This window comes from Strongylocentrotus purpuratus, unplaced genomic scaffold, assembly GCF_000002235.5.
Source record: "Strongylocentrotus purpuratus isolate Spur 01 unplaced genomic scaffold, Spur_5.0 spur5_contig_852, whole genome shotgun sequence".
Classification (NCBI taxonomy): domain Eukaryota; kingdom Metazoa; phylum Echinodermata; class Echinoidea; order Camarodonta; family Strongylocentrotidae; genus Strongylocentrotus; species Strongylocentrotus purpuratus.
In genome coordinates this window covers 407,204-427,500 of record NW_022145560.1, presented here as the reverse complement: position 1 = coordinate 427,500, position 20,297 = coordinate 407,204, and the positions used below count along the sequence as shown (strand labels likewise).

Sequence of the window (20,297 nt, the reverse complement as noted above, 5' to 3'; positions counted from 1 at the left end):
TCATGGCAAAATTGAAGGCAAGATATACAGATACACACAGTACAAAACGAATATTGAAATGCATGGCTTTATTGTGCCATGTATTCTTATTGTACGTACGGTGTATATAAATATATCTATGGTGTATAGTGATGCTGTCAAAAATCGTTATTTCGCGATGTTGAGGTGTTCCAAAGATTCAGTATGGTATTGAAAACGGTGGCTTTGGTATTTCGCCGTGTTTAAACATAATGAACACCGTGCATTACACCCTTAAAATGTGTATGAATAAGGTAAACACTGGAAGTGCTCTTTGTTTATTCTGTGGTGTACGTGTCCAAATATAAGATATAATATTACAATTAAGAAACATTGCAAATACTGTGTATCTATTTTAATTGAACACTGGGAAGTGTGAAATGTGAACGCATTCATATTTCGTTCACTGTTGTATAAAGTAATTAATGTAAATCTTACTCTCACCATAGAGTGTCCACACAGTGCATCCGCTATTGCGCGTACTCCCTGTCTAACTGTGGTCATGGTGTGTTTACACTGTATTACACCTTGTGGGCAATTTAAAGCCCTGTGTAAACTCATCATGAACTATTATCCAAACACTGTGAAAGCCTTCCAAAATAACGCTGTGTTTATACTCTTGAGCGTAATAACTTTAAAGCCCATCTGTACTAGTGTACAGGAAGGATTAGACCACACCACACTGCAAGGTCACTGGACATGTAATTATCTCTTCAAATCAGCTCTCAATTAACATAAGAAAAAGAGGATCACGGGGGACCATTGGTCACCGATTAGGCATTGTTTGTTATATAGAGGGAGCAAGTACATGTAACTACAAGTAGTACAGTTGGCCTTTAACAGTAAATGGGTCCAAACAATTTTGCCATATTTGAAGTATGAGAGCATTGAAGAGCAATCCTTCCAAAGTGACATAAAACGAATTAAGAATCTCACAAACTATTTTAACTTCACCGGAACACAACCTGGAGGGTGTTTCACAAAGATCCTAAGTATATAGAACTTAACACTAAGTTGGACTTAAAAATTATGGACAGCCATTGGAGCCTTAAAATGAAATCTATTCAAAAGCAGAAATTCAAGTATTTTAGACTTTTTATGAATTCTACATCCAGAACATGAAGTCTCCTTGATGATAGAAAATATAAATGATTTGAATCAACATTTTATGCCTTTCAAAATAACTTTTACAAAATATTTTCAAAGATGCTAATGGCTTTCCATATTTTTTAAGTCCATCTTAGTGTTAAGTTCTACTTAGGATCTTTGTGAAACACCCCCCTGGTCGGTAAAGTAAAACTTTGAAAACAGATCTTTTTGCTCTCTGACGTAGGCACGAGACCGTGTGACGTATTTTATTTGCACTGTATTATTCAGAAGAGTTTTGTTTTATTCTCCTCTGAACCAAACTTAATTCAATGACGTCTCCGGGATATACGCCCAACTGCTTTGAGTATACGTTAGTGAATGAAGTTTTGGGATCTGTACTACCGGTATGCATGTTTGTACACCACGTGACGCATTATGATAATGTATTGTTAGCAAAGATCCGAACCTTTTTAGAAAATCCGATTTATTACATTATGACTCATGTTTTAACATGTTGAATGGATGTCAAACCTCAAAACAATACGTGTTTCCTGAAAATGAGTAGAATTTACACTCCATGAAAAACCACTCGTATATTATCAGATGGAGTTGTTTTAGAATGCCGGACTTCATGTTCTATATGCTGAAATCTATAAATTGATTTGAGACTTCGATATCTAGTAATTTAAAACATTTGTTTAGCCAAAAGATTAATGTAACTTTCGAATTTAATTTTATTTACATAATGTGCTGTTTGTGATGATGAGCTTATTGGCCCGAATTCACAAAGGAGGTTTGTCGACAAACCTCCTTTGGTTTCGCCAAACCTCCTTGTTTTCTTTACAAACCAGGTTTGTAAAAAAACGCGTAAAAACGCGTCATATGACGTACGAAACCAAGGTTTGTCGACAAACCTCCTTTGTGAATTCGGGCCACTATCTCTCAGTGGACTCCATCCTCATCCTCACTACTCACTAACTTTTAGTTCACGACTAAGAATATTGCCCAAGGGGTAGTATAGGCTTTCCCATTCATTTTAACACTATTTTGTCATTCAATTTCATACTTTTCTTCATTCCCGAGATTTTTTTCTTAACTCTGCATATCTAATACTAAATACTTTAATTTTGCGAATTTCGTCCAATTAGTTCTATTTATTTTATTTTGTAAACCTTTTAATTATGAACTTTGTTTGATTGAAATGCCTCTGTTCTTACATGCATACATAGACTGCTCATACATTATTGATATTTATATAGCGCCTATACATATACATGGTCAAATGGCTTTACATTAGTAAATAAAACATAATAATTATTTTGCTCTCCAAGTGCATACACTGTAAATTTGTTGTGTACGGCTGTGTAAAATTATTCAAAAAGTTGTGCACCACATAATGTGTTTAATTGAGATATTTCTTTTTCTGTTTTTGCTGCCCTCTGTAGTTCGTTCTGATTGGATGTGCAAACTTGACGCAGGTCTTTGAGAAGAAGAAGAAGCAGCAACGAGAGCGAGAGGATACCTTGCCGGTAATTTATATTTCATTTAAAAACAATAGATCATTACAATATTATACTTATTTTTTAAATACGTGCAATCATACAAATTGATGTAAATGTTATACATGTAAACAGTATCAAAGAGACCAAATTAACCATTCGAAAATGAGAAAAGGGCAAACTTAAATGTGGTAAAAAGTACTTGTAAAGTAAGTTCCCAAAAGTATAGCTATCATTTTTTTTTTTAATTCTGTTACTATATATGCATTATTGTTTTTACCTCCTGTTTGTTTAACATACTGTCCGTATTGAGTTGTATTTGTATGTCTTTATTTTATATGATCATGATTTATTTTCAGTGCAAGTTTATTTTGCTGCTAACACGGTCGCAAAAACTTTCGAAATATCAACCGTTGTTGTTGTTGTTTAATTTTTAGGCGTGTAACCTTACGCTATTTCATTAGCGTTTGTACGTCACGTACTGAATTAATAGTACACTGTCGCTCATAACGGTGGAATATTTTTTTTAATCCCAATTTATGGAATTATTTTAAAAAGAATTTAAAAATACTAGTTATAGATAATAGTATACATTCTCAGATTTTATTGAATAATAATTTGCCAATGTGTGTTTTGCGTGACTGCTAAAGCATGTATATGCTACTATGTTTATCAACTAGGGGACCTATGCCCTTAAGTCATAAATGACAGTAATGAGGATTAATGCCCCACAAAAGGGCACTAATATAGCACATCGACACGGTGTTGATCCTGGGGCCTCACAGTTATGAGGTCATTGCTTTGTCACTGAACCATGACTGTACGCAGCGGGGGCTAGGGTAGGGGGCAGTTTTCATAATTAAAAAAAAACACAGAAAATGCAATAAATTTTCAATAATTTATTGCATTCTACCCCGGTCTCCAACATAAAAAAGTCTTCTGTGTGCCCATGCCTTGAGCCATAATGCATGGCCGTCCAGAGAATTTGTTTATGTTGGGGACTGGGGTAAAATGCAATAAATTATTAAAAATTTATTGCATTTTCTGTTTTTTATTTAATTTATGGAAACTGCCCCCTACCCTAGCCCCCGCTGAGTACAGTCATGGTTCAGTGACAAAGCAATGGCCTCGTTACTGTGAGGCCCCAGGATCAACACCGTGTCGATGTGCTATATTAGTGCCCTTTTGTGGGGCATTAATCCTCATTACTGTCATTTATGACTTAAGGGCATAGGTCCCCTAGTTGATAAGCATAGTAGCATATAAATGCTTTAGCAGTCACGCAAAACACACATTGGCAAATTATTATTCAATAAAATCTGAGAATGTATCCTATTATCTAGATCTATTATTTTTAAATTATTTTAAAAATAATTCCATAAATTGGGATAAAAAAAAAATATTCCACCTTTATGAGCGACAGTGTAACTGTTTCTTATTCTTCGCATGATACTTGACGTAGAAGAGTGTGGTTTTTGTAGATGACAGAGCTGGAGCTTTTGTTCCAAACAGGGGGGCGTTTCATGAAACAATTAGTCGGTGGTTTTCACCGACTAATATCATGTTCACTGACAATTTAGTCAGCGCTGACTAAATTTGACCAATCACAGTTCTGGAAAATAGTCGGTGACAAAAGAATTGTCGGTGAACATGATATTAGTCGTGAAAACCACCGACTAATTGTTTCATGAAACGCCCCCCAGATCATCCATGAAAGCAGAACTCTTAAGAATCTTAAATTGAAATTCTTACACTAAGATGACATGTTGGGCACAATTTGCTACAGTTTAGTCATCAACTTTCTGAAGCAAAAGTTAACAACTGTTAAAACGCCCAGGCGAAAGGGGAATTTGAAAGCACAGTCGAACAAGAGCAGTACTGTGCATTTTGGAACTATTCACTTTTGACCTTAATTGTCCATTATTTTATTTACTGTACATTCCATGAAATTCACGGAAACATAACAAATGAGGTATCATTTTAAAATGGATTTAACCCACTGTATATGATTTAGCGATGAGTATGCCGTTAACAAAAATTATACCTGTTTTCCACTTTTTTGGGGAGGGGATTAAATTAATAATATAAACTCAGAATATTATTTATTATTATCTCTATATATAAGGCTTCAAAGTGGTACAATAAATCTGTGTCACTATTTTAGCCAAGTACCCGGATGACTGACCAATATTGTTTTCGTATTGCTCAGTCATCCGAGAACTTCAACTATCTATATCGGTATCCCCCCAAAAAATGCTATATTTACCGAGGTAAGTCAAACTTTGATATTTTGCTAGTCAGCCTGATATAGATGATAGTAATAATATTGTATGGCTTTGTTTTCGTGTGATACAAGAATATATTGCTCTCGCTATTACAATATTGGACTCGTCTTCGACTCTTTCAATATTGTCATAGCTCGAGCAATATATTCCTGTATCACACTCAAAGCCATCCAATATTATATAAATATAACTATTGTATTTGTTGCTTCATACTTCGTTCCAGTTTTCATTCACGGTGGTTTTCTGCAACTTCACCGCCGTCATGGTAGCCTGTCTGTGCATCGGGTTCGTCTCCTGGGGAGCATGGGCTGCGATCACGACCACCGGTACACTGATTATCTTGCAGCAGGACGCCGTCGAGACCTACACCGCCATCATCTTGGCCAATGTCTTCATCCTCTTCCTCGCTCTCATCGCCATGTTTGTCGACTGCTGCTCTGGCTCCCTCTTCGGACCAAGTGCGCCAGTCGAGGTAAGTTTGCTCAGTTGTTTGTTTGTCTGTACGATTGTTGTTGTTGTTGTTTTTAAATCAGATTAAAATATTATACAAAATGAAATATTTATACATGTACATAGACAAAAATCGGTGGAAAGCCCAATTCAGCAGTGTTTATAGAATACTACTGTTTTTTCTTGGGGTCCTTAATCTACAATTTTTAACATAAAAGCGACATCTCAAGCAGAATTGAAACAAAACATAAATACAATTGCTTTCCGTATAGTCGATGATATGTTCTTTTGAGGATTGCTAGAAACCAAACGTTCCTGAACTCGAAGAGACACACGATATACAACAAATGCTACGTAAATCATTGAGGAAAGAAGTCTGGTTCAAATTAGGGATCTCTTGAAAGTGTGAAGACAGATTAATCTTCTGACGGAAAAGGTTTTTTTTTCCACGTTTTCAAACCAGTAACTTAACTTTAAATCGTTTTGGTGGGGTAGATGAAAATCTGTATTTGGGAATAGTTACTTTATATTTGTCAGTTGTTGAGCAAAGTTTGCGAACTGGTACCCGTTTCACAAAGCCTTTTGTCAATGACAATTGACAACAATCAGTGACTAATATGCTGATAACCAATCAGAAGCAAGGATTTCATTAGCTTATAACAAAAACCGTCATTTTTTTTTTTTTTTTACTGACGACAAGTTTTGTGAAAGCCGGCCTTGGTGTATATTTATTTAGAGGGTGTTCATTTAATACATAATGTAACTTGAAATAATTAAAATGCAGCTATTCTTAATAATGTACTCCAGATTTAAACGTGTCAAAAGCACAACGTGGAAGATTGACCTACAATATCTTATTGAATATGCATAAAACTGTCTGAAAGAAAATAAAACATTGCTTTGAGGATAATATCCTAAGATGCTACATCCGTCGTGAACGGACGGAAAGACACTCATAGACCGAAAAAGGAGACTTCTTCTCATTAGAAAAATAATATTCAATGGTAAAATAAAAACAATGTGAAAACGTTTGAATATACATAATAGTTCAAGGGTTTTCTGAGATCATCTTTCCAGTATTTATTTTGTTGTGTTTTGTTTTGTATTTCATGACGGTTTTTAGCGACAAATGATGCAACAGCCGATGTACTATGACTACCAACCGAGGATGGTCCCCGCACTGTACAAACCATAAATGTAAGTACTCTCATATAAGTATAATAGTAAGTGATACTAATAATAATGATAACTAGGCGTGGCGTGCGCCTGTAATCCAGCTAACAATGGAAGTTACAAACTGATTCAACCGAGGACGCAGGCTCGAAACTGATTCACGTCTTTCGGATGGTGACGTTTAAAGGTCGGTCCCCAGACGTAAATAATCATAACTGATTGATACACGTCTGTAATAACCCAATACACACACACACACACCACAGAAATCCAACCTTAAAGCGGGACTGCACTACTTGTAGCTACTTGCGCCCTCTATATATCCAACAATGCCTAAGCCATACCCATTGATCCCCTATGGCACACTAACTTGTTCTTATGTTAATTGAGAGCTGATTTGATGTGATATCCACCTGCCAGTGTCCACGCAGGGAGGTATAATCCCTCCTGGCCAAACTAGTGCATACAGGCTTTAAAGATGCGCTTGAGTTCTGGAATTCTGGTAATGATAGAAAATAAATTCTCACAGAATCCAAGAAAAACTTACACTGAACGTTCAATATTACACATAAATGGCATGTGCCAAACAACTTTGGTAGACAATGTATATGGACTGAGTAATGAGCATAGAGAGATTAGGAAATCAAGTCAAGTAACCCCGACACCATGTGCTCAACACACAGGTCACTATGTGCAAATTACAGTTGTGATTTTTATTGAAGATGATTTCCAGCAAGTTTTTGTGAGTTTTTATTTATTTCACTGGTTCAAACAATCAATCTTCTGCAGGATAAACAGTCCAGCACGAATTATAACCTGTTCCATGCACCCCTCCAAATTACGGGTCATTAAGTGTCAGATATGCCGCAGTTACAATGACGACCTAATATGTGGGCCCGATCGACTCGCCAAAATAGCTGAGGCGATGAGCCGTGCTTAGTTAATGCGAAGTCATTGTGAATCTAAATTATTCTGCATTTGCCACACTCGACCAAGGTGAGGTTAATGGGTACCTGGCAGGAATCAATTCCTTGAAATGCCTCGAGCGTCATAATGGTAGCCATGCTAAAGCCGGGGGGGGGGGGGGGGGTCGTGGAGCGCCAGAAGTGTCACATCAGACATATATGAGCTCTGTACAAGTACCCAATGTTATTATCATTATAATTATCATTATCATTGTCTATTTTTTCAATCTCATCTTTTCAGGACTCACAACCGGAAGGAGCGCATCCTTAGTGCGATTAATTTAGACTGACCAAAACAAGTGAGATCTGATGGAATTACAAGTAAAAATAGTAAAAGTAGTGTAACAAAATCTTCGTACAACGACCGGGGTAAAATTCTAGACCGAATAAATGGCGTTCATCATCATATTTGAAGGATCTACGACTTTTAAATTAATCCAATAACAACATTAATAACTATAACATCAATAATAATAATACAAGCGAGATCTAGTGACTTTTTAATCATTTCGATTTTGGAACAAGATAGGCACAAACAAAATTGATGCTATATTCTCGATCATGATACTAGTGATAATAAATCGTTTTTCCTACAGCGACTTGAGTGGAAGTCTATGATATAATAGCATTTAGTTTAAGTACACTCTTAAAATTTAATTGTCAAATCACAAGCTTATAGGGCCGAGGACTAACGGAAGATCAGCTTTAAAATGCTTTGCTAAACATTATAGTGTTGGGTTTAGCCTTATTCTTTAAAATGGTGATTTAATATGACCAATATTTTTAATTTAGGATTAAATTAATAACAGATTTAAGAAAAATCTTGATCTAGTTCACTATCATAACATTTCTACATTGATGTTTTGATCAAGGTGCTCTGTTCGGTTTGTCAAATGACCATGTCTTCCTTTTTTTCTAAATATTAGTTTTTTAAGCTTGAAATAGTGAAACTGCACAGTTTACCATTAAGTTGGAATAATTATTTCTTATTTCGTTGCATGAAATGATTGTGACAACATTATGATTTATTCTAAATAGATAAAGTTTACATTTTCTCAGAACTTTATTGATCAATAAAGCACCTGAGGGAATGATAAATTCACATGTCAATAACATATCATATTATTGAGACAATCATTTCATAAAAAAGATGTAAGAATATTTTCCTCCAACTTTATGGGCAACAGTAAATTTCCAGTTGAGTTCCTATATTTCACAGTTAGATACAGGGTATTAATAATAATGGGTTTGTATAAATATCATAGAGAAAGAAGTTTGATAATACTTTGTATAGCCCTCAGTACAATTGTTTTATTTCATGTTTTTAGTCTATTTAGAGAAAATGGGTATGTTATATCAGTACTATATGAATATTTCTTCTTCTACGTGTATGAAATCAAACAGTATATTGTTTGATAGTTTTGTACTGTAATTGTTTTTTTGTACGTTGAATTTTCTCAAACGTACTAGTGTACTTCCATTTCATTTTATTTTTAATCTCTCTCTCTCTCTCTCACACACACACACACACAAACTCTTTCTCACAAACAAACACACTCTCTCACAAACAAACACACTCTCTCTCTCCCTTTCTTTCACATGGCAACATACCCACATACTAACCCTTCTTCTCTCCGTACGCATGTTTCCCCCTCTATCTCTCCGTCTGTTTGTCTCTGTATGTGGTGTGTGTGTGTCCCTCTCTCCTCTCTCTCTCTCTCTCTCTCTCTCTCTCTCTCTCTCTCTCTCTCACACATCCAAAGTCTCATTCTCTCCCTCTCCCTTCATTATTCTTTATATACAGCTATACCCGTATCTCTTCATTGTCAATAACCCATTTCTCCGGAATTATGTTGAATTCTATCTCGACAAAATACATCTTTCTACTTCATTATCAACAATCCCTCTTGTAGAATACTTAAAAGTATTTAAATATAAATTTCCACGATTTTTGTGCGTATTGCAATTCAATGTTGCTGATATGTAAGGTGTTGTACATTGAATTTGTTTATGTATTGTTTATGCAACTCAGTTATGGTGATTTGGTTTTTAGTTTTTTGTCAATTTGTGTACATCTTTTTCAATGAAATAGATTTAAATAGGTCAAGTCATATACAGGAGACTTGGTAACGAGAATAAACTCCTTAACCAAAGGGCACTGGCACATCGACTGGGTTTTGATCCTGGGACCCTCTGATTAAGAGACCATTCCTCTACCACTGAAAAAATGAAACAATAATGTAGGCCTATCTACAAAGACGTCTGAAATCAGACGTATTTCACATTATTATTTTAACGTTTCACGTTACGGCGTATTTCATTACAAATTTTTAAAAACATCTAAAAGCCAGACGAAGAAAAAAACAAGATTATGCTATAACATCGAAATGCGAGATGCATTTATAATAAAATGTATACAAAATGTAATTGCATGATACTTTGTTTTTCCTGACTTCTTAGGAAGCAGTGTGTGGATTTTAAATTGTATGATTTTGAGCAACCAGGGGACCGACGGTTTAAAGTCCCGGGCCTCTCCGAGGGACGTGGTAATAAGGATTAATGCTTTATCAAATGACACTTAGTGCATCAACTTTGTTTCGACCCCCGAACCTAGTGTGTACGAGACGACTGCTCTTCCACTGATGTTAAAGAAAGAATAATATACAAACCAGAATGTATGCAATCAGGGGGGTGTTTCACATAGATCCTGAGTTGAACTTATCTCTAAGTTGGACTTAACAATTATGGAAAGCCTTTAGCAGCATTGAAAATATTTTGTAAAAATTATTTTAAAATGCATACAAATGGTGATTCAAATCATTCATATTTGCTATCATCTTCGGAGATTTCATGTTCTTGATGTGGAATTTATGAAACGTCTTAAATACTTGAATTTTGCTTTTGAATGTATTTCATTATTAGGCTACAAATGGCTCGCCATAATATTTAAGTCCAACATAGAGTTAAGTTCGACTTAAAATCTTTGTGAAACACCCCCAGCACGTCTTTCATATATATTATATTAGTTTTTAAGGTATCAGGTTACGGCGTATGTTATTCCAATTAAAAGAAAAATCTAAGTCAGAAAAAAAAGACTTTTGTATTAATGTATTGTCATTCTCGGCTGGGCTTGGATGTGTGAATGGCGATATGAGAGAGAGCGGAGGGGAGAGAGAGAGAGACATAAAGAGAGATACGGAGAGACAGAAAGTCAGTCGTACAGAGACAGAGAGAGAGAGAGAGAGAGAGTCAGGCATATAGGGAGAGAGAGAGATAGACAGTCAGAGAGAGACACGGAGAGAGAGAGAAAGTCAGTCGTACAGACAGACAGACAGAGAGAGAGAGGGAGAGAGTCAGACATACAGACAGATATATATATATATATATATAGAGAGAGAGAGAGAGAGAGAGAGAGAGAGAGATGGAGGGAGACAGAGAGAGAGAGAGACAAACATACAGAGAGAGAGAGAGAGGGAGAGAGTCAGACATACAGAGAGAGAGAGAGAGAGAGAGAGACAGAGAGAGGGAGAGAGAGACAGAGTCAGACATACAGACAGAGAGAGGGAGAGACACACAGAGAGAGAGAGTGAAAAACATACAGAGAGAGAGAGAGAGAGAGAGAGAGTCAGACAGACAGAGAGACAGACACAGAGAGGGGAAAGGTAAACAAAAGTTGGGTTCTGGTCATGCGATTACTTTGTGAAAGAAATGAAATAATGAGAGCACGGTCGAAGTGACTCCCAAAAATCTGCCGTAATCTTTCAGAGTTAGCTATTTGTACATACATGTCATTTGTATTTATTCTGTTTCATATTTCGGCGTTTTCCCCTTAGTATCCCTTTTTCTTAATAAGGCCGTCAAAAATAATTAAAATACTATGTGTAATCTGTATTTGTAGGCATACCTAAAATATTCACAATTATATCAATGGAGTTTTTCCGTTCAAATACTGACCCTTTTTGTGACAAGTGTGTATTGAAAGTGAAACCTGGTATTGACTGTTTTAGTGACCAGGGCTGTGTCTCACGAAACCGTCATAAGTACAAGTTCAGCGACATCCCATTGACATGCGTGTATTAAGTTGAACACGCGTTTCAATGGGATGTCGCTGAACTTGTACTTATGACGGTTTCGTGAGACGCAGCCCAAGTGACCTTTCCTGCAACAGTGAAAACGCCATTGACTATATACATTTTAAAATTTGCATAGTGTGTCGTTTGTTTGCTTGTTATTTTTCTGTAAAAAAAACATCCTTGTAACAGAAACTGCATAGTAGAGCATGAAATACCATACCTTATACGCGTTGTAATATTTACTAGAATCACGAATCAATGGTTTCCGGAGAAAATACATTTATTTTTTATTCAACCAGATTAAACATTGAATTGAAAACATAGATTAATAACATAATGACAAATCATAAACAAAGAACGTCATCAGATCAAGTTGAAAGATGAGATATAATTAAAGTAGTAGGTAAAGACCTATACGAGTTAGAAAATGAGATTATACTAATTAATAACTGTAATATTTGGTTAATTATGTGCAGGTAAGAGGGAGTGCAGAAACATTATACAGGGTGTCCCCCAAAAGACCGCAATTTCTTGGGCCCCATTTCACAAATTTGTCATCAGTGACATGTGACAGGTTTTTGTTATAAGCTACTGAAATCCTTGCTTCTGATTGGTTATCAACAGATTTGTCACTGATTTTTGTCATTTGTCATTGAAGGAGGCTTTGGGAAACGGTTCCCTGCTCTCGTTAACACAGATGATAGTATGGAAAGCCGTCATGTGCAAATTTCTCGCAGCTTGAATTGTGACAACGGTTGTCGTAAAAGTAGCAAATTTTGTAAACGACATCGCCTCACAAAAATAGCCTTAGAATTCACATTGATAACCTTGGTGTCATTTTAATTGACATTGGATCTTCTACCTGATAAATGAAAACCACTGAGAGATTATGTCATTTTTTCTTGTTGTCTCTTGTCTCCTGTTGAAATTGTAGGGACCTGTTTTACAAAGATTTTTTGCAATGACAAATGACTAAGATCAGTGACAAATCTGCTGATAACCAATCAGAAGCAAGGATTTCACTAGCTTATAACAAAAACTGTCGTTTGTCACTGATGACAATTTTTGTGAAATGGGGCGAAGATCTCATGTACTGTGTATTGCGTTCTTTGGGTCCATATAAATAATCACAAAAGAGAGAGGGGCAACAAATGCTCGCTATCAAACAAAATATTGCTCTCCATAGTTTTGTGTAAAAACAAACAAAATATATAAAAAAATACGAATGCAAAAGAAAATATACATCAAAGACAGGGAAAATCTGCAGCATAATATGTAAGACAATATTCGATTTTGTTTATAAAACCATAATGGTAACATCGATATTTTGTGAAACATTTTATTCTTCTTATTAGAGAATTAATCTGAAAACCGCTTTAAAAATGTCAAGCAGAAATAACACGCTATAACCTGGTTATGAGGGGGGGGGGGGTCTACAACCGAAAACGTTTATCTTTTATCAACGTAAGGAAACGATTTTTTTTTTAATGACTGCATATTAGTATTATTCCAAAATCTCAGCCTCGCTGAACAAAATCATAATATAGTCGTGTTAGTTCACTGGATTAATTATTTATAGAGTATTTGCAGAGGACATGCAACGATATATTTCGATTAAGGCAATTCAAAGATATCGGTTTCTTTAAGCCCCCTATACTCGCACTTCTTATACTTGCCTTTTTACTACCTACAGGAAAGAAAAGAAGTTGCACATAATTGTAATAAAGTTTAGAATGTATACTTTGTTGCAATGCGGAGAGGGTTTTCCCTCATTTTTGTCCTATTCTTTGTTATTGAGTTACATCACAGGTATAAGCCTGCCTGAATATGCATGTAGCATTTCCCCCAAAATACAATCACAAATACTTTCAAATAATCAAGCTAAAGGCATTTTCAATAGTAATGTGCGTCATATTTAGAAATGTTACGATAGGCCTTGAGTTGATTTCGTGGGGGGGGGGGGGTTCCCGATCAGTTTCAAGGCTTCCTTTATTAACCCTTTGTATACGAGAGTCGACTGGTCCCAGTATTAGGTCTACGGTAATGAGATAATTCAGAAGCCAACGGGTTAAAGTTGAAACAACCCCATCATGCCTTGTATACGTGTACGGGGCCGCGTGGTGGACCGTGATCGTAGTCGACAATGTATGGTCGCTGAAAAGAGAAAAAAACAAAATAAACAGAAAAACAAAATAAAGTACAGTACAAGTTCGTTATTCTTAATTCGGTAAAAATTGATCAATGTGAGTATCTAAAATTCAATCAAATAAGTAACATATTACTTTTAGTAATCAAATGACATCAGGGGAGTGTTTCACAAAGACTAAGATCGACTTTAAGTTGGACTTAACTATGACAAGCCGTTCATGCCACTGTTTGCTCTTATCAATGTGATCTTTAGATAATATTTTTACCTTCAATAATGAATTATCAAAAAATGTAAATTCTGTAGATTCGTGACCATGATAGACCAATACAAGTAAATGGTGAGAGTAAACAGTGGCATGAACAGTCTGCCATAGTTAAGTCCAACTTAAAATTGATCTTAGTGTTTGTGAAACGCCCCCAGGAGTTTAAAGACATTCCTAACATCATGCTTGAAATAGAGTGAGGGGCGTCATGGAGTGAATTCTATCTTGGTTGCGGCCGTTACATGATAATAATGATTAGTATAACATGTGTACAAAAAATCTTATAATTACGTCATGTGGTCGAACAAAATAGCTTGCCCAAAGTGGTGATGGGGAAGAAGAAGATGATTTGAAGGTGATGATGATGATTTGTGATGACGATGATGGCGGTAATGATGATGATGGTGGTGATCTGATGATGATTATGATGGTGATGATGATGATCAATAAAAGAATAACATCATCATCATCCTCATTAGAATGATAACGATAATAATATCAATAAACATGATAAAAAATAATGATGATGATGATGATGATTATGATGATGATTATGATGATGACGATGAAGTAGAATGATGAGAAGAGGACGAAAAATTACACTCGAAAGAACAGCAATGGAAATATCATAGTGACATCAATAAAAACAATAAAAGAACAGTCTTTCAAAGCCCGTCTGCACTAGTTTGGCCATGGGGATTAGAGCTCCCTGCAAGATCAATGACAGGAGGCTATCTCATCAAATCAGCTCTCAATTAACATAAGAAACAGGGGGTCATGGGGACCAACAGGCACCGATTAGGCATTGTTTGCTATATATAGAGGGCCCAAGTAGCTATAAGTAATGCAGTGGGGCTTTAACAAGTACTCACGGGTTGTGATGGGCCAGTACTGAGGCAGACAGTCATGCAGTCAACGAACATAGCTAACATTGACATGAGGAAGATAATACTAGCTGATAGGAGCACGGTGGAGACGGCGATGATGAACGTCGAAGCGACCTCGTAGATGGACCAGGAGAAGATCCCGATGATGATGCCGGATACGACGAAAGCGATAAGGTTGGCCAAGAAAGCACCGATCGAGCACTGCAGGTTGCATGAAGCGAAATGACATTAATTAATTATAATCATAATAATATTGGGTTCTTGTATAGTGTTCATATCTGTTAGACTTGACACTCCTGGTGCTCCCGATTATAATCTATCTACCTTGGACTCGTTTCATAGAACTTTCATAGAACTACGGTAATTGTTATAAGCTACTGAAATCGTGGCATTAGATTGGATTGGATTGACTGAAAGAAGATTTGGTAATGATTACAAGTTTTTATGAAACAGGCCCATTAAACTTTGTCTGATATCACCTTAGTTAAAAACACAGCAGAAGAAATGTGCCACCTAGGCTAACTCTCCAGCCGCAACTTTAGACCCTATATAAGGCTCTTAAATATTATGACAACGCTTTTCACGCTTCGTGTATTTGTTCGTTTATTTGACTGGGAATCTTGAGGTATACAAATAAATCACCTAAAATCAGAATTTGTTCAACATGAGCTCCCCCCCCCCCCCCCGAGAATTCTCAGCTTTAATTTTGTTGTATTAATCAAATCAATCTTTTTTTTAGAATGTAAGCCCGGTGCGTATTTAAACTTGCAATGTTCTTCTTTTCAGAAATGCTTACTGATGCGCAATACTCAATGTAGAGATTGTACTGGCAGTGAGTGCGGGGGCATATGCCTCCGGGCAACAATGTTGCATTTCACTTGTGTGCACCCTGACGACCCACGTGCTGCTCCCATTCCTTTTATTCTTTCATTTTCTGATAATGTATGTGTCTCTTACCATTGCTTTGTACAATCGTGTGCTTTTTATGCTTGGTCAAGTAAACAAATTGATAATAATAATAACAATAGTAACAATAATAATAGTAATAATAATGATAGTATAATGATAATAGTAATAATAATAATACTGTAGTCAAACCTGCTTTAATGACCACCTTTCTACAAACACCACATTTTTTTATTTCCTTGAAAATGGATTCCCATTGAAACATGTACTAAAGGAAACTGTCTACAAAAACAATTTTGTTTTACTCTTGGGTGGTCGCTATAGACAGGTGTGACTGTATTAGTTTTAAAAGACATTGAAGCTATTTTTTAAATGACAAACTTACCGGCAAAAGGTCGTTTTTTCGCTTGCGGCTAGATCTTGCAGTAAAGGCTTCCACGATGTTTCCTGCCCCGCACATCAGAATCTAAAGGAAAGAAACCAACACTTGTAGAATCAATACGAAACGGCTATCTTTCAGTTCTTTTAAAGACCGTCAATACTACTGAGCCAGAAGGGATTAGACCACACAGCGAGATCATTGACAGGTAGCTATCTCATTAACTCAGCTCTCAACTAACATCAGAAAAAGAGGATCATGGGGGACCAACAGGCACCGATTGGGAAATTTTGTCTATATGGAGGGAGCAAGTAGCTACAAGTAGGACAGTTGGGCTTTAAGAAGATGCGTAAACACGTTTTTTATGAAGTTGAGCAGGTTCTTTCTATCAAACGTAATACATTTGTTGTATTACTAGATGCATAGAGACAATCATGTCCAACTAATGTAACAGTGTTTGATTTACCGTTATATCACGACATATACTTTGTTCAAATCTATTGTTTTGTTCTTGCTCAAAAATGATTGGATGCAAAATTTCTTTGTAAAAAAAGATATTAAAAAAGAACCAAAAGGAGTTTTTATAAACCAAATTTCGGTGAAGCATCGGAAATTATAAGAGGCCGTACACCTTTACACGTGTAGTTATCACATTCGTAATTATCTAGAGAGCGTTGAGTGGGGTCGGACCTTCCATGTCGAGGACATGCTGTAGATACTGTTTTTCGGAGATTCTTGGGCGAGAAACTGCAAAATGACTAGGTCAGCGACTCTAGTAACTGTTTGACAGTGTTCACAACTAATGACCGTGACAACACCCACACCTAAGATAGTGTTTTCATGTACCACTATCCCTCCCCTCGGCAGAACACCAATGGCCATGTTGTTAATGCTTTTATCTAAAGAAACCTAGGTAGTAGATTGACCCTGCTGAAAAATACCACACGTGACACTACCGTCCATTGACCGATGGTCAACCGACTACACGTAGAAGGGTACTACTGACCACTATCCCTCCCAGAGAGGAACTACAATGGGCATGCTGATGATCTATACTGTCTTCTGGAGAATCCTGGACTGATTGTAGAATTGCCACACCGGTATATAACCATATTGTTGCCACCACCCGTCCCTTACCAGATGGACAACCCACTATCGTCTAGCTTGGTGTTTAAACCTGTATGATTATAATGACCCACAGCTATTTACCCCTCCTACTCCGTTACCCTTTCATCCATGCCACCCTTCCGAAATACAAAATAGCCTTATTCTACTATGATCGCTCTTCTATACAAAATGTATGCCTTTCGTTCTAATGCTATCCAAAGCTCCTAACCTGTTGGATGTACGCATTTACTTCATTTGGACTCCAGGAATCTCCAAAATAGCGGAGGGATCAACTAATAAGAAGAAGGTAGTACTTACCACTATCCCTCCCCAGAGAGGAACTCCAATGGCCATGCTGTCGATACTGCTGTCATCTGCAGAACCCTGGACAACCCCCTGCACGATGGCTATGTCTGAAAGCGTTGCACCCATGGCAAACATCACGAGGGTCAGAAGGACCTGTACGGCCCCAGTGAAGCCTATGAACTGTCGTCGAATCCCCATAGTGGTGAATATACTCGTGTGGTGATTTCTGATTTTTTTTTTAAAGGCAAAAGAGAAAAAAGAGATGACATTCCTGCGTGCTATGACCATGGACCTACTTGCTATGACACCCGAGGAAGAAGAATAAGAAGGAGAAGAAGGTAGATGCAAAATTCCTTTCCAAAATTTGTACCAGATATAACCTCATTGTAACCGATGTAACATTCATCAGGTATGCACAAAAGAAAAATTGTGTCCCCTTCCAAAGTTCCACCCTAAAGGTTACTTAAGATGTTCTTTGTTCTTAGAATGAGTTAATAGAAACGATTGCTACTCAAATCAGTAACATTTTTTACTTTATTTGCAACGAACAGATAAGGAACTTTGCTTTCAATTTCTTGTCTACTATAATCATCTATAAATTCTTCAGTTTAACTATTGACCCATACAAGTGGTATCGCTCATTTAAGTCTTGCAATGTCAAACAGAGCATTGCTTTTTCGTTTAGAGCGCACCTGCGATTTTATTTATTTATTTATTTATTATAATATTTCTAATCTTTTGACAGGGTAGCCCATTCACCAACAAGTAGTGGTCTTCCATGGGGCCCTGAATAAACATGAACATATTTACATCGTTTATAACGTTTATACAGAACAGTTAAAAAAATAATACTTGTATGCAAAACAAGCATACATCATTAACCTAGTAAACAGTAATGTCAATAGGAAAATATTGATCAAGTCGCAATTATGTGAATAAGTCATGTTGATATTACAAAACATGCACGTAGTGTATGTTCGGCTGAGCCATTCACAAATTACAACTTTGTTTAAACAATCTCTTAAATGAATTGACAGAGGAAGCCTTTCTCAACGAATTATCTAGCTTATTCCATTCAAATATATGGAAGAAACAATTGGGCTACACTTATAACAATCAGTGTGAAATCTAGGCACACGTAAACATCCACTGTCTATTTGCCTTGTATGATACTCATGTATATCATTATGATTGATTAAGCCTACCTGTTGCCCGAAAGCCATCTCTCATAAAAAAAAAAGGTTCCCTAAATAGACTCATACCTGCCTTTATAACAGAATAACTGATTATCATATACTTCATGTTTGTTGTGCCGAATAATCTGATCTGAAACTTTCACCGATTCATTGGCTATATACAAACATCGTTCACTGTTAAGTGCAGTATCTAATCATTTCCCATGCCAATTTCTATGTTAAAATAATTGAATTTTCTTTTGAACTAGAATATCATAAGAGTAATACGAGCAGTACCATAGTAAATTGATGCCTCCCAACAAGTTGAACCAATACGAAAATAATGTTTTCCACGCTCCATAAATCCCATTGAAAAAAATCTACCCAGCCATTAATCAGTCGGAAGCTGAACAATTGCCTGGTATGTCAAGTATTTTTATACCACCTAGTCTTCCATAAGAGAAACCCTTTTGATTTGTTTGTCTTTCCTACTCTAAATAAATGTGAATAATGCCTTCTATCATCTTCAAAAAATTCGGAGGGACTCTTTTTCTTCTTCTTGATTTCTCTTCTTCTTCTCCTTGATCTAGTTTCTCTTTATTCCCTTTTTTATTTTTATCATTCTTCTTTTTCTTCTTCTTCTTCTTCTTCTTCTTCTTCTTCGCTATAAGTACAGGCCACCGTCGGGTGTATTCTCGTACTGTATTTGTTCATTCTTCTGAATTCTCTTTTTCTTCAGCTCTTTCTACTCCTTCTTCTGTTGAAGTACAGGCCACGTACCTCTCTCTCTTGTATCCTTCCTCCGCTCAGGTCGGAGATCGTCGGCACTGTGAGTCTGCCGAAGTTACATAAATGGCTTTCTATAGGTCGTTAAGTAGATTTTGACGGGTTGTGTGAAGGTTGCGTATAAAATAAAGGATAAGGGTATGCAGCTGTGTTGTTGTTGTTGTTGGTGTATCTTCGTACTTTGAGGTTGTTCAGATATATATGTACAGTGCTGTGGAAGATCTAATATATCTGATCCTCCTATTTAACCCCTTCTTCTCCTCCTTTGTCCCCTAGTTCTTCAACATTCTTCTTCTCCTCCTCCTCCACTTCTGCCGGAGGTCAGCGGCTACACATTGTATGTACAGTGTAATGTACGTTCTTGAATACATGTAGGTTTATTAACCGTTATTGAGAAAAAAAAGATGAAATGTGATTTCCAAAAGAAAAAGGTATAACGGAGTGTGCTGCATTGCAACACACCATGACATCATATAGGCGAGCAGTGTACGTATTAAAATTAAGAAATTCAATGTCTTACCAAATATGTCAAGAAGATAGGTTCCACGGCGATGAAAGTCTTTTCTGTTGGAGTATTTCCGAATATTTTCCTTTGGTCAGCCGGCTACGCCTTCAGACAATGCAGACATTAATAGAAACGAAATGAAATCTGGAAAGTTTCTCCACAAACTTCGCTTTCATCCATACACCATTTCCAGATGGCTTTCTTACGTAGTACTAAGTAAATAGCTCCTGTGCGTACGTGTGTGAGTGTTGTGTCTCTGTGTGTGTGTGGTGTGTACGATTGT

At 36.6% G+C, this 20,297-nt stretch overlaps 2 protein-coding genes across 3 annotated transcripts in view; one reads left to right on the top strand and one right to left on the bottom strand.

The window, feature by feature from the left end:
- The window catches only part of LOC589127, a 16,428-nt gene extending 6,525 nt beyond the window's left edge, over positions 1–9,903 (top strand). The window contains exons 3-6 of the mRNA XM_030995110.1: positions 2,553–2,636; positions 5,115–5,363; positions 6,465–6,538; positions 7,721–9,903. Coding sequence (XP_030850970.1) covers positions 2,553–2,636; positions 5,115–5,363; positions 6,465–6,536 — 405 coding nt within the window. The 3' untranslated portion in view covers positions 6,537–6,538; positions 7,721–9,903. The remainder of the gene's footprint in view (positions 1–2,552; positions 2,637–5,114; positions 5,364–6,464; positions 6,539–7,720) is intronic.
- Positions 9,904–11,848: 1,945 nt separating this feature from the next.
- Positions 11,849–20,297, bottom strand: LOC577784. 2 transcript variants are annotated; one of them, XM_011681535.2, is made up of 5 exons: positions 20,030–20,297; positions 17,561–17,783; positions 16,142–16,222; positions 14,836–15,051; positions 11,849–13,706 (listed from the first exon to the last, which is right to left on the bottom strand). In XM_011681535.2, exons 2-5 carry the CDS (start codon positions 17,744–17,746, stop codon positions 13,641–13,643), a joined length of 549 nt encoding a protein of 182 aa, XP_011679837.1. In that variant the 5' UTR covers positions 17,747–17,783; positions 20,030–20,297; the 3' UTR covers positions 11,849–13,640. The 2 variants fall into 2 exon arrangements, with proteins under 2 accessions (XP_011679837.1, XP_799401.1); XM_794308.5 differs by having other exon boundaries at positions 12,842–13,706; positions 17,561–17,774; positions 20,030–20,296.